The 14,300-nt window shown below is 36.1% G+C and overlaps 3 protein-coding genes across 3 annotated transcripts; 1 reads left to right on the top strand and 2 right to left on the bottom strand.

Moving 5' to 3' along the window:
* Positions 1-1,557: 1,557 nt before the first annotated feature.
* Positions 1,558-5,758, top strand: LOC116005610 (serine carboxypeptidase-like 34). The gene is made up of 10 exons (XM_031245855.1): positions 1,558-2,061; positions 3,144-3,251; positions 3,333-3,428; positions 3,722-3,814; positions 3,920-4,008; positions 4,116-4,409; positions 4,520-4,659; positions 4,835-4,927; positions 5,199-5,307; positions 5,430-5,758. Exons 1-10 carry the CDS (start codon positions 1,785-1,787, stop codon positions 5,577-5,579), a joined length of 1,449 nt encoding a protein of 482 aa, XP_031101715.1. The 5' UTR covers positions 1,558-1,784; the 3' UTR covers positions 5,580-5,758.
* A 397-nt stretch (positions 5,759-6,155) lies between these two features.
* On the bottom strand, positions 6,156-9,757 carry LOC116005607 (E3 ubiquitin ligase BIG BROTHER-related). The gene is made up of 8 exons (XM_031245850.1): positions 9,597-9,757; positions 9,209-9,516; positions 7,814-8,126; positions 7,658-7,698; positions 7,177-7,218; positions 6,959-7,080; positions 6,778-6,886; positions 6,156-6,497 (listed from the first exon to the last, which is right to left on the bottom strand). The coding sequence occupies exons 2-8, from the start codon at positions 9,491-9,493 to the stop codon at positions 6,450-6,452; spliced, it is 960 nt and encodes a 319-aa protein (XP_031101710.1). The 5' UTR covers positions 9,494-9,516; positions 9,597-9,757; the 3' UTR covers positions 6,156-6,449.
* A 1,895-nt stretch (positions 9,758-11,652) lies between these two features.
* On the bottom strand, positions 11,653-13,156 carry LOC116007447 (transcription factor TCP7-like). Its single transcript, XM_031248120.1, has one exon. It carries the CDS (start codon positions 13,008-13,010, stop codon positions 12,237-12,239), a length of 774 nt encoding a protein of 257 aa, XP_031103980.1. The 5' UTR covers positions 13,011-13,156; the 3' UTR covers positions 11,653-12,236.
* Between the last annotated feature and the right edge of the window lie 1,144 nt (positions 13,157-14,300).

The raw sequence follows: 14,300 nt of genomic DNA, 5'->3' as shown, positions 1-14,300 counted from the left end.
GATTTTTTTTTTTTTTTTTTTTTTTTTTTTTTTTTTTTTTTTTTTTGTGAGATTTAACCATTTATTTAGTAGTTAGGTGTTAAATGATGATGAGGCTAGGAATTGAACTTCTTTTCTTCATCTAAGCAACCCGTGCATGTTGATATATGATTTATTTGATTTACTTATTTATTTATATGTCTAAGTGTCTAACCACCCTAAACGTACCTTTACGTAATTAAGTTAGAGATTGTGTTATTCCATATTTCCATCCACGTTCCCGTTCCCATTCCCATAGGTATAATGGTAATATAATTTTAATTTATTGAAAATTTAATAGCTAATGGATAAATACCCTAAAATTAAATTCGGCATGCATAATATAATTTAAATTAAAAGCACACTATAGGATGAGTGATTAAAAGTAATAAAAATGCACTACATATAAAATCACTTAGCTTGTATTTTACTATGTCAGGTGATTGCTCATTGATCACGGTGGACCGGTGGTCATGACATGAAAATTGATTTACATATCCTTAAAATTTGATAGATGATACTCATTAGCATGTTTTTTTGCCTATTTTTATTATCTTATTATTGAAATCAAATCCTTTAATAATTACAAAATTCATTACCATTTACTTCTCTACTTTTAAATAGGAAAAATGTAAAAAACAGAGACCATCGCATTATAACTGCCCGGTCTGGAACTTACGACAACAACATGGATCCCTACCAAGCGGAACTATGGGCTATCAAAGAAGCCTTGTCTTGGATTAAACAGGAAAATTGGAGGGGTGTGACCATTCTCTCAGATTGCATGAATGCATGCAATGCCCTCAATAACCTCTCCAATGACCGCTCATACCCTGGGATCATCATCACCAACTGCCAAGACATAATGAAAAGCTTGAATCATATTGCTATAAATCATGTGGCAAGAAATATGAATGTTCAGGCCCATGAGTTGGCCAAATCCACTAGTTTGTATAGAAACTTTAGGTCTTGGTTCTTTGAGCCTCCTGTAAGCACCTTTGAGTTTGCTATTGGGTAATGAAAGAGTTGTTTTGGTTTTCAAAAAAAAAAAAGAAATAGGAAAAATGTAAAAAATAAAAAGGTCATTGCTATCAAACAAATTGATTCATTCCACTTAAACCGGCCTATTACTATTTTACCATTCTAATTTTAATGTTTAAACCAAACACACCATTAATGTCTCCCAATGAGATATATATATATACATATATATATATATATAAAGGTAACTGAAACTCAATACACATCTTTCACAAGAATATTAGTCAAACTTGAAACTTGTTACTAAACAATTTATATATATCCCACCAATAGGTAGGCCAGATTAAATTAGGTTGCCTATATATATATATATATGTTCTGTATTTTGGAAATTAGTATATGGTTGGGTCAGACTTGGTTACTTGCTGTAGGTGCGGAAAAAGTTGTTGCCTTCATTCCAAGACAAAACAAAAAACAATAATTAATATCGGTCAACAGCTCATTACAATTTTAAACTTAAGGAAAAAAGGTTATTGTTTTAACACCTGGCCTAAGCTAGCAGTCTGATCTAATAATATGCGGCCTGATGTATGTATACGAAGACATATATATCCACGGCCGCCTATATATAGCCAATTCAATTCATGCAATTCAAATTAAAGAGAAGGAGGTGAGATAAGTGAAAAAGGAGGCCGGCCGGCCGGCAGTGAGACACACATAAATCAGAGTAGAGTTACGTTGAAAGCTAAGCTAAGCTAAGCTAAGCTGGTAGCAGGCCGGATAGGATGGTAAAAGTAGAGTTGTTGTTGTATTTGATTGTTGCATTGATGATTTTGAGAGTAGGTGGAGAGGGTGCAAGCTTAAGGATAGAGATGACGGAGGAGGAATTACGAAGGGAGGCGGACCGGGTTATGGGACTTCCTGGGCAACCGCCGGTGGAGTTCAAGCAGTACGCTGGATACGTGACAGTGAACGAGACGCATGGAAGGGCTCTATTCTATTGGTTCTTCGAAGCCACCAAAAATCCCCACAATAAGCCTCTCCTCTTGTGGCTTAACGGAGGTATGTGTATAATGTTAAGGCTTCTCAACTATATAATTGTGTACATTATAAACATGAATTCTGTATATTATAAAGTCAAATTCTGTATATTGAATCAAGATACACAATATACATTGCCTATTTAATATGATGGTACATCTGTTATCATTCTAACTCAGTAGTGATGAGAGCATAGATTCTTTGGGCGGAGAATGTTTAAGAAAGTATAGAACTTATATTGCTTTGTAAAGAATAGTGTTTCCAAAAAAAAAAAAGAGTTTGACTAATACAATTTATGTATATCATTTAATTTTTTTCAAATAAAGAAACAAACGAAAAAAGCATTAATACTTTTTATGATTTTGTCAAGACCGAGTTCACTGTTCATCATAAACTGGGTATGATACTATAGAATGCGGTATACACCCAAAAAAAATCTATAATACTTTGATTGAATTTGAAACGCATTATATTAGAGAAGACATATGTTAGTTATAGTTGGACCACATTTGACTAATCAACATTAATAATTAAATCCACGCACCATTAATAATATTAAATAGTTGTGGAACATCTGTGTCAAACTGTCAAACAATTGAATATCTGTCTCTAGCTTAGCTTGATGTCAATTTTACATACTGCGCTATAAATTTGACTCTACAACAATGTATGTCCACAATAATAATAATAATAATAATAATAATAATAATAATAATAATAATAATATCTGATCTCTAGGTGGCCTAGTGGTCAAACAATAAACTCATCAATCATTTTGACACTAAAACTATACAGTATTTGTATTTAATAATTAGTTTTAACTTTTAATTTATACATATGCATGCATGCATAAAACAAATCTTTTATGAGATCCGATTTGATTCCTAGCTAGTTAGTTTATTCATTTTTTTTTTTGAGATAAGTTTATTCATTTTTCTAAATCATTGAAAAATTAAAACAGCATATAATATAAATTAAGTCAACTTAATGGATAGAATTGATGGAGATACATATATACTTGGCCGCCTATACTGGCTAATTAATTATATATGAAACGGATTGTTTGTAAATTAAATAATAATGATATATATATATATGTGCAGGGCCAGGGTGTTCATCAGTAGGGTACGGCGAAGCAGAGGAGCTAGGACCATTCTTCCCACAAAAAGGAAAGCCTGAGCTCAAGTTCAATCCTCACACTTGGAACAAAGGTTGGTATATATACAACATATATATTAGCTAATTAATATAATTTTGTATAATAATTATGTGTTGGTGCCGGCCTGCTGCAGCTGCGAACTTGCTGTTTGTGGAGTCCCCTGTGGGTGTGGGATTCTCATACACAAATACTAGTCGTGATCTCAAGGAGCTGGGCGACAGCATTACTGGTAATTAGTTTCATGATGCATGCATTATGATTATATATATAATCCGCTTCATAATCATGTCCTAGGTGACTGTTCATCATATATAGCTTTATGTTTGCTTATAGTGTGTACATTTATGTAGTAGACTGCCTGCATTCATATTATGTCTCACAGATGTCGTCTCACTAAAACATTAGCTTATATATGTATATATATACTCGGGAGGTTTGTATGTATATTGTAGTGTATGATATATATGATACCTGAATGTGGCATGCGATTAATTAATTTGAATTGTACCGTACCTCGTTCAGCCAAGGATTCGTACGCGTTTCTAGTGAACTGGTTGAGAAGGTTCCCACAATTCAAGTCCCATGATTTCTACATTGCTGGAGAAAGTTATGCAGGTATGTATATGTACACCACATACAACTAACATCTCATCTGATCTGATCTGAATTAATTTTGTTGTTCATACTCGCGTCGATCTTATATAATATGAGCTGGCGCAGGGCATTATGTTCCACAGCTATCAGAGCTCATATTTGACAACAACAAACTTGTCCCAAAAGAGGATTATATAAATTTCAAGGGATTCATGGTATGTATGTATGTATGTATGTAATTAACATATATAAGGTCGATCAGGTCCTTAGCTAGGTTTTACGACGGAGTATTAATTAAGTAATAATATATGCATGCATGCAGATAGGGAATGCCCTGATGGACGATGAGACAGATCAGAGAGGAATGATAGACTATGCATGGGATCATGCGGTGATTTCAGATGGTCTATACCATGACATAAAAACCACATGCAATTTCAGTGTTTCAAAGCCTTCAAATTCATGCAACACCTTCCTTGATAAGTACTTCGACGTTTATAGCATCATTGACATGTACAGCTTGTACACTTCCACCTGCCCCGACTCCAACTTTAGCACCACTCCGCATCATGTTCCTGTTATACGAGGCCTCGCTCCTCTACTCTTTTCCCATTTCGTATGTACCATTGCATGCATGCATGCATTATATTATATACTATGTATGTATGTATATGCAATTAATGCCTATAATATATATATATATATATATATATATATATAATGTAGGATGGGTGGCACAAGAGACCAACGGGCTATGACCCATGTGCGTCGGACTATACAGAGGTGTATATGAATCGTCCAGATGTTCAGAAAGCTCTTCATGCCAATACCACTGGAATTCCCTACCCATGGACTCACTGCAGGAGGTATATATAATATATATATTATGCATGATAGCTAAGCTAGCTAGTACAGAGTATAATTAAACTTTAATTTAATTTAATTAATACTGTATCTATATATATGTAATTACTTCTGAATTCTAAAATTTGATATATATGATGATGGATGTATGAATATAATGGGCACTCACTCGATCAGTGACAACACCACATCGTGGGGCGACGCACCAGCTTCTATGCTGCCTACACTCAACAAACTAATAGCTGGTGGTGTGCGTGTCTGGGTATACAGGTAACTTTATGTATATATGCCCCCATTAATTAAGTAGGGGTTAGTTCAAATCTAGGATGATGTTTAAACGAGAATCTCTCGTGCGAATTTGTACACAAATGCATACAATATCATATTTCACTGCATTTATGCAAATGCTTCTGTGCATTTATGTTGGTTCGGACAAGTTCTTATGAGATGAGAATTTTCATTTAATCATTAATCTACAAATCTATCTATCTATCTATATTTATCTCTTAGCTTTTTAATTCATTATATATATTGAAAACAGTGGAGATACTGATGGAAGAATTCCAGTGACTGCAACAAGGTATACGTTGAAAAAGCTGGGATTGAACATCATCCAAGATTGGACTCCTTGGTACACTGACAACAAACAGGTAGGTTAGGTTAATTTCAATTCCAGCATAACCACAATATTATATTATTCTTCAATTCGTATATTTATTACACTACTTGATAGCTATATATATTAATTAATTAATGGGTATGTTTGTTTCAGGTTGGAGGGTGGACTATAGAATATGAAGGATTGGTATTTGTGACAGTAAGAGGAGCTGGGCATCAAGTTCCCACCTTCAAGCCAAAGCAAGCACTTCAGTTACTCGCTCACTTCTTGGCCAACCACAGTTTGCCATCTTCACCTTATTAATTTGCATTTACCCAAACCAAACGCACATCAATTATATATATACATATATATATTACTTATAAATAATTACGGATCGGAGTATTTGTTTTGTTACCAATTACTTGAATAGAAGGTAATGTAATAATTTAATAAATACATCAGACATCAAATTTATATACATAATAATCATTATTTTACCACTCCGTATTAATTAATTTACCATCCTATGCAGCATATACACAATAATCAAGAAATTTGTAATTGTAATTGTAGTATAACAGTAATGGACAAAATCTAGTCAATTTTGAGTGACCGAAACTGAAATTAAATTATTCTATAAAATTTGATGGTATTAAAATAAAACTTGAGGATCATAGGACACCAGTTCCTCTTGACACTGGTGGTCGGAGGCAGATAACTCCAAGTCTCAGGTCAAGAGTTCGAAACCGGTATCAGGAGAAGGAAGAGAAAGAAGAGAATAAGAGGTATTCTAAAATACCTCCCCCCCCCCCTCTTTTTTAGTCCGTCTGTTTTTCAAGTAGAGGAATTGTTTCCTATAGTCAATTTGCGGTAAATGAAAATGGACATCTTCATCTATTTAGTACTAGAACATTTATGATGTTTTCAGACCTTCAACAATCTTGTGACAAGTAAAGGCAGACTTCAACCCGAAAAGGAATTATGAAAAAGTACAGCAACCAATATAAAACCACTAAAATTCTCAAGTTATATGTGATAGTATATAAAATAATGGTCACAATGTTCAGCAGACACTGTATTTGGGTAGGAACCAATAATTGCCAAAGACATTGGCATACAGGATTGTGGTTTCATGCTTGTTTCCTAAGAAATCCTGCATCCTCCCTCAGGGGCATTCACTATCTATATCTGCTAACTGTTACCAGAAGTGGAGACTTCAGCACTACAGACAGGACACACCTGCATGCATGAAAATCATAAGCCCAACAAACAGTAACATGTCTAATAAGCATTACTTTTCACAAGTTGCTTCAGACAACCAGAACAAAATGTTTCCAAATTATTTTGGGTTGGTTAACACAGTGATTGATTCTCACATTTTCTGTTCCTTTAGAACAAAGGAGGTGCATGGAATAATACACAAACAAAGGAGGACGCAATATTGGAAATGGAGGACAGGGATAATTAACATAATGGATTGATGGAACATGACAACAGAGATGATACAAACATCCCATACCTTGTTTATTCTTAGCCAGTTATTTATACATTCAGAATGGTAAGAATGTTTGCAGGAAAGCACGGTCAAGGTCTCGCCATCTTCATAATCCAATCTACAGATGACACATCTAACACAAAAGCAAGAATTTTAAAAACAATATCTTAACATAAAGAGTAAAATATGGGTTTATTGTGCTCACGAATCATTAGCTCCATCCTGAGTATTTTGTGATTTGTAGTTCGTTGAAGGTAAAGAGGCAATTGTATCTGCAGAAAGTCCCCTGCTCTCAGTTCCAACTACTTCACCCAACGCTAATAATTCCTGCAGTTAAAAAAAAAAAAAGGGAAATCAAAACTTCATTAGACTTGAGAAAATTATATATTAAAAAAATAAAATTACAAAATATTCCAAATTCACCTCATAAGAGAGTTCATCTGGATCAACTTCCTCCCAGGCATCCTGCAAAGTCCAATATAAGAAACATTTTGTGAATTCACTCAACACATAGTGCTGCACTGAAATTGGAAAACAATTGCAGTGATAAACAGAAAGCCATACTTTCCCTTTGCCACAGGAATGCATATACGAACATGCAAACACAAACACACATATATAGAGGTGTCCTTTGTGGAGAATAATATAAAACTTCAACCATTAACTTCATTCAATATGATTTGATATCTTCAATTAAAACCTTGAGTAGTGGAATACACTAGACCAGCATAACTCTAGAAACTAGCAGCATCTAGGAAGATCATCAAGGAAATGAACCAAACCAAATAATAATAATCATAATTGAAATTAAAATCCAAAGTTAATTGGTAAATGCATAATAACCTAACACATTTAATCTTGAAGTGATAATACTATATGCAATGAATTAAAACTAGACCTCTACCTGGGAATTTTGGCCATGATCTTCTTCATTTAGCGCTTGGCCTACATAACATAAAAATGTTATCAATACCCAACACTCAGCATAATACTATAATAGTAAAAAAAAAAGAAAGAAGATACAAAACTGTTGATAATAATTTTCAACTAGTATGCGTGCCTTCATTTATCCCAGCAAGGGCCAGCAATCTGGCTGCCATTTCCCTCTCTTCAGCTTCTTGTAGTGCTCTAGCATAAGCCTCATCACTTGGAAAAGCAGATGGGTCCAGCTCAATACCTAAGTTCTCATCCTCACTTGCTTCATCATGAGCATGAACATCAAAGGCATCTTCATCCTCCTCATCTACATGGCTACCATCTTCTTCACTAGGATCATCGAAATTATCATCATCGTCATAATCATATCCATATTCATCCTCACTGACATAATCACTCCCATCACCATTCATTGTAAGCATCATATATGCTCTTTCCTTTTCAGAAGAAGAAACAAAAAAGGAAGAAGACAAAGTCATTCAGAATTCAAGTATAGACGAACTGGAAAGGATGAAAAGATACTTGAATTATACATTCCCCAATCATCCTTTAAATCCAAATGAAGTATTTCTAAAAACTAAGCTTTCATTTCACAACAATTGGAATTTCAAACTCAGAAAAGAGAAACTACACACTTAACTATTTTGTTTTCCAGTAGATAAGGCAGCTTAAGTTGAAATACATTAGTCAAGTATGTGGCCTTAATTATTATTATTATTATATTATTATTATTATTATTATTATTATTATTATTATGTTTGCAATTGATGGATTAAATTCAGTACAGAACTGAAAGACCACACAAGACAAGCAAACATTTACACTTCCAATATTTGTGGACCTAAACTTATTAGATCATTATCTCATAATCAAAATAACAGAAGAGGAATGAAATACAAAGGCCAGATTCCAGAAGCCACACTCAGCTAATAATAGCTCTATGTACATAGAATTGCAATACATAAAACAAAGACCTGCATCTCCTGCCATCTAAAAGTAAAGGAAATAAATGTTTTGCAGATATAATCTCCTACCTCACAAATACACACATAGCGGATACAGGTATAGAGACATATGAAAAAGACAGGCAAGAGAAGTGAATCCTTACAACTCTGATTAACTAAAGCCAAGCAACAAAATATCACAAGGATATTGACATCTATAACAAGATTCTTGATAAGAATTAGGACTGGAACAAGAAAATTAGTTGACACACTGCCAATATTTTGCTAAAAAACACATCTTTAAGCACATGGTCCACATTCAAGTTCATATTTTAATACATAATTTATATAAAGATGAGAAAACAATTGGATGTAATGATTTTGCTCAAGGACTCCAGTGGTTTCAAGAATTTTCAGATATGAAAACCATAAATTGTAATTAAAAGCAACTAAAAAAAAAAAAGGACAAGCCAGATAAGCAATTAACTGAGGGAGACAAAAATTTCCTTGGAAAAGATGCAAAGAAAAGCATAAAAATGTAAATCCAGAGAAATTAGCCGGGAGTAAAGACCTACCTGCTCCTGTAAGGTGCGGGCAAGGGCGAGATCAGCATCGATTTGGCTGAGGTCGGTGAAGGGAGTTCTCCTAGAAGGCTGGCGCCCTCCTTGGGCGCCTTCATTTACATTAGTACTAGCACCAAATTCTCCCTCGCGGCTCTCCTCGGCTACTGGCGCAGGTATAGCACTAGTGTTATTAGTTGGCAGATTATTAATAGGGTTTTCCTGGTGGTCGTCGGCGGTGGCAGTTTTAGCCACTTCGCCGCCGTTGTTGGTTCCATTATTAGCTTTGGCGTTCTCCATTTCTTGACAATTAAAGATAGAACCTAGAGACAAATGAAAAGATGATGAAATTGTGACAAATACAGAGCAATAACAATAAATATGAATCGCATATTGGAATTACCAGAGGAGAAGTCTGAAGAAAGTGATTCCAATAAGTCGATTGTGGGTGGAGGAGTACTGCGGTGTTAGGGTATTGCAGTACTTGAGATTTTGTTTTCAGAGAAATTTCAAATATACTCTTTCCCCAAGAAATGCTGTTTCACCCACCAAGTCTCCGTAATTTTAAATGACTCCAACAGTTTTTGAGATATCACCAATGTACCCCTTTATACTCTATAGACTATAGACTATAGTATTCCCCTTGTCATTTGCCAAGGGACATTTGATTGTGCCCATTTGTTTATAACGCAACATATAAATTTGAATCCAATCAATAATTTATGTCAAATTTTGATTATATAGTAAATAAAAATGTTTACTTTCTATTTTAACCACTTAACCAATTAAGTGTACTTTGGGAGCCAACCAAGATTTACCAAATAAATTTTCACATAATTTAATATTTTGAAACGAGTTTATCTTGTCGAGATAATTCGTCATGTCGTACAAAAATATACAAGCTTAAAATTTAATTTATGACCCGTCAAATTAACAACTTGTTTAACTCACGCTGCCATTTAGTGACGGGCTTGAAGCCTAGCGTCCACGGCACCTTCATGTTGGAACAAACTAAAATTGAAAGGTATTATTTATCAAAGGCTTAGTATAAGAAATGAGTAAATGATTTGAATGTCCAATGTATATGTGTGTGATAAAACAATCAAGATTAAGTGGTTGAAATTAGAAACAAATTGCCAAAGACTTTGTGGTCTGATGGCATCTGGTTTACACTCTCGCATAGAAGGGAATTTGAGTCTCATTGGAGGCGACGGTTGACTCTTTGTTTTTCAGTAGGTTGAGGAAATAGTAAGTTAAATGTTGTGACTTCTGGTAGAGCACCCATCAGTATTCAGTAGTGACTGAGCAATGAGCATCAACCGAAGCAAGATTTCCTTCCCCATTTCATGGACCCAATTTTTACAATAACCTCTGTTGCATCCTGCATCTTACAATCAATTCAATTAAAACTTGCAGGGAGTGTATATGTTTTATTGAGAACAATACAGCCTTTGTTCCTGAACACTACTTCAGTCTACAGCCTACACGCCTCAGCTCCCTCCCACCCTTTTACACAATCTTGAATCTCCTTCATGACTTTTCTCCAACCCATATTTTAAAAATTATGAGGGGAAAGGATTATCACTATATATTCTACTTATCAAGCTCCTAAGGATTTACAAAAATCATACCTTCTCAACCTCTCAGGACCTGTTCACTCAAAAGATCGCTTTCCACCTGTCTGTTATCAACACTATCTGCAACTTTATCACTAAAATAAGAAGATATGCAAAATCTCTCAGAATTCTTGCAATTTATCAACAAAAAGAAAAAGTCCACAATATGTATTTAGAGATTATAACAAGAACAAAACTGAAAGCAAATCCGCCTTTTATAGTATATATGTGTAATAAAGCTGGATTTAATTGTTAGCGGATGCCCTTCTAAAAGCAAATCTCAAAGAGACAAGCTATAGGAAGGAAGCTTTCAAGTACAATTCCTTGAGTTGCTGAAATGGAAGTATGTTTCCCAGACACACACCACACCAGAGTATTGCTTGAAAGATGCGCTTCAGCAGCTGGATATGATCACATACTCTCAAGGTCAAGGATGAGACACAAAATTATGCATTGACTAATCTGCTCCAAAGTTCAAAAACCAAACCTGCTCGAGGCTCACTCCTTGCAACTTTATAATTAGCCTGCAAAAAGTTATACTGAATCTAGGAAGAACATCATTATCTGGAGAGAGTAATGAATTGCAAGTTTTGGCTTTTCCCTTTTCGGGTTCCTGTTCATTCAGAATTACCATGTACCACTCACTCATAAAACAATTCAATTCAATCCAATCCAAATCCACAACAAAACATTAATTTTGACAGATAGTCATCTGCAAATATATGTATACACACACATAATCTCAGTCTATTAGCCAACTGTGAAAGTCTGCTGCAGTATGAGCAGAAAATGAAAGGGATCAACAGTAAAAATTACCATCCATCCATCCATCACACCCAAACATTAACATGTGAAATCTGTATCTTTATTAGGTAACTTAACAATGGAACACAAACATATATATATTTGCACAGTAATGAAGTCCAAATCACTCATCTCATATGTTAGCAAGCTAGCTGAGCAAAGACGGTGGTCTTCAACAAATTACAGAAATGTATTGACTTGAAACCTCCTTGGCTTCATTACAAAACATTCATGAACACGTGTGGAACTACATTTCTTCATAGTCCACAGCAGACCCTAGTATATCTTCTAATGACCCAGGTGAACAATTGAATTTATTATGAGCATTGTATTGTGCTCAAGGTGGAGGAGTTCCCACCACCAATTCATCACCAAACACCCAAAACTGGAGAAATTGAAGACTAAGAAATGGAATGAAGCAAACCGCCTAAGTTTCTGACAATAATAATTCATCAAGTGCGCAACCCTACTTTCATTCTTCACTCGCTAAACCCTAAACCCTAAAATTAACAACAATTTTTCATCTACACAACAACAATAACAGACAGCAACAGCCCCACAAGCACACACACATATATATATCGCCATATTAACAGTAAGCAACAACGATAATAGCCACAGCTTTAACGTCCGTCGTCATCTCTTCGGCCGGATGAAGGAGGTGGAGGACCTGATAGAGAAGCTAGCAAATTGAGGTGGCCTTGTGCTATGGGCAAGTAATTCCCAACCCTAGCTGCCGACGCCTCGCCCATCTGTTGCTGTAGAAACCGGGAAGGGTGGGAATTCAATGCGGGTGTCGGTACCACCATCTCATGAGGAGCCGCGGCAAAGCTCCACACCTGGCCGAAGTCCGGCCTAGGAGGGATAGCCCAAAAACCAGCAGTGGGACCCACGACAGTGGCTGTGCCGGCGACGTCGTCCTTGTTCCCACCTCCGTCGAGACCATCTTCCTCTGAGCGGAGGCGCTTCCCGAGAATGAAGGGAGCGGATGAAATCAAGGACTGGGATGGCTTCTGATCGAGCGGCGCGGAGATAGAAGGGCTGGTGGTGGAGGAGGAATTCCTGACCGAGACAGAGACAGTAGAGAAGCTAGCAGGGATGGTGCCAGTACCAGTGGCGGCTATAATAGATGGCTCGGCCTGGCGGAGGAGCCACTCAATAGTCTGGCCATCGGATTTGTGGCCGAGCTCCCTTGTGAGCTGAAACACTCTGGCGGCGCACACAATCGGCATGCGTATGCGTCTGCCTCGCCCATCAACCTTGCTATGGCGGTCCTTGGCGGGAGGCTTCTTGACAACTAAGGCTCCATTGGAGGGCGGCGGTTGCTGTTGCTGTTGCTGCTGCTGCCTCTGCTTTGGGTCAATAATCGCACCATTAGCTTCCGCCGATGTGGACATAGCGCCGCCAATGGATGGGTGTGCTAGCAAATAGCAATACCCCCTAGCCTGAGAAAAAATAAAAATGGTGTGCTGTGGGTAGTGCAGCAGGAGATGAAGATGAAGATGAGGGAGTAAAATTGGAATGGCAATGAGGGGAAGAAGAGAGGAAGGAGGGAACAGGGCTCTAATCATTGAGCGGCAGCGGCTGGTGGAGACAGGAGGAGGGCACATGGGTGGTGGGCTCCACTTCTCTACGTATACGGTATACTACAAACACACACAGCTCACGCCCCTTCCTTACGCTCACTCACTCACACTCCACGCGCCCTCTTTCACTTCCACAGTTCCACCATGTTTTTTTTTTTTTTTTCTTTTCATTTTAGATTTCAACGGTTATTTTTATTCTTCCGAAACTATCCAAATTTAAACCATAATTTACAAGCTAATTTTACATTGCATGCCATGGAGTAATAAAACAAGAATTTGAATAGGATTCAATAATATTGTTATGTGATCTTTAAATTACAAATCATTGAGTTGGGATGTTTGCGTTAAATTTTACTTAGTTTTAAGTCGGTTGTTGTTATATTTTCATCTCATTTTACATAGTTAGTTCAATTAACAATTTAATATAAAAGCCAAAAACAAAACAAAATTTATGGCAACCTCTAAGTAACTCCAACGCAATTTTCAGAACCCAACTCTTAGGTTTAGAATCTTGGTCAACTTTTCGGCCATGATTGCTAGCAATGCAAAGTCAACTAGGCTCATTGGTGCACCCTTGCCACCGTTGGCTTTAAAATTACTCTTTTTCCCGGTTAAGAGTTCTAGCAAGACGATTCCCAAATCATATATGTCACTCGGTCTTTGTTATCAAGACATTTAGGCCATAGTATTTTGGATCAATGTAACCAATTGTCTCAATTTTGTTCATCGACATAATCCTAGCCAAAATCCAATCCCATTATTCAAAGGCAATTGTCGACTGTTTGCCGATTGTCAGTAGCTTTATTGCCGAAAATAGCGTTTGCGGTTGCCAGAAGTTAGTGTCTTGCTATTACAAGTCAGTAATCAATTTGTGGATTGCATTGCACCAAAATTAAATGTTGCTAGGTTTAATTACATATTTAAAAGGTTTTAAAGATTTAATTCACTTTTAAAAAAAAATTAAAAACTTATTTAATTTTTTCTAATTAAAAGTAATTTTAATTAAGTCTCATTAATTGAATCAGACACATAAAATTAGGATGAAACGGGAGAAGTATTTGGCAAGTAGAATTGTTCTGAGGCAGCCCAGGGTTGTGTTTG

This window comes from Ipomoea triloba, chromosome 15, assembly GCF_003576645.1.
Source record: "Ipomoea triloba cultivar NCNSP0323 chromosome 15, ASM357664v1".
Classification (NCBI taxonomy): Eukaryota; Viridiplantae; Streptophyta; class Magnoliopsida; order Solanales; family Convolvulaceae; genus Ipomoea; species Ipomoea triloba.
This window is presented reverse-complemented; position numbering and strand designations above follow the sequence as displayed.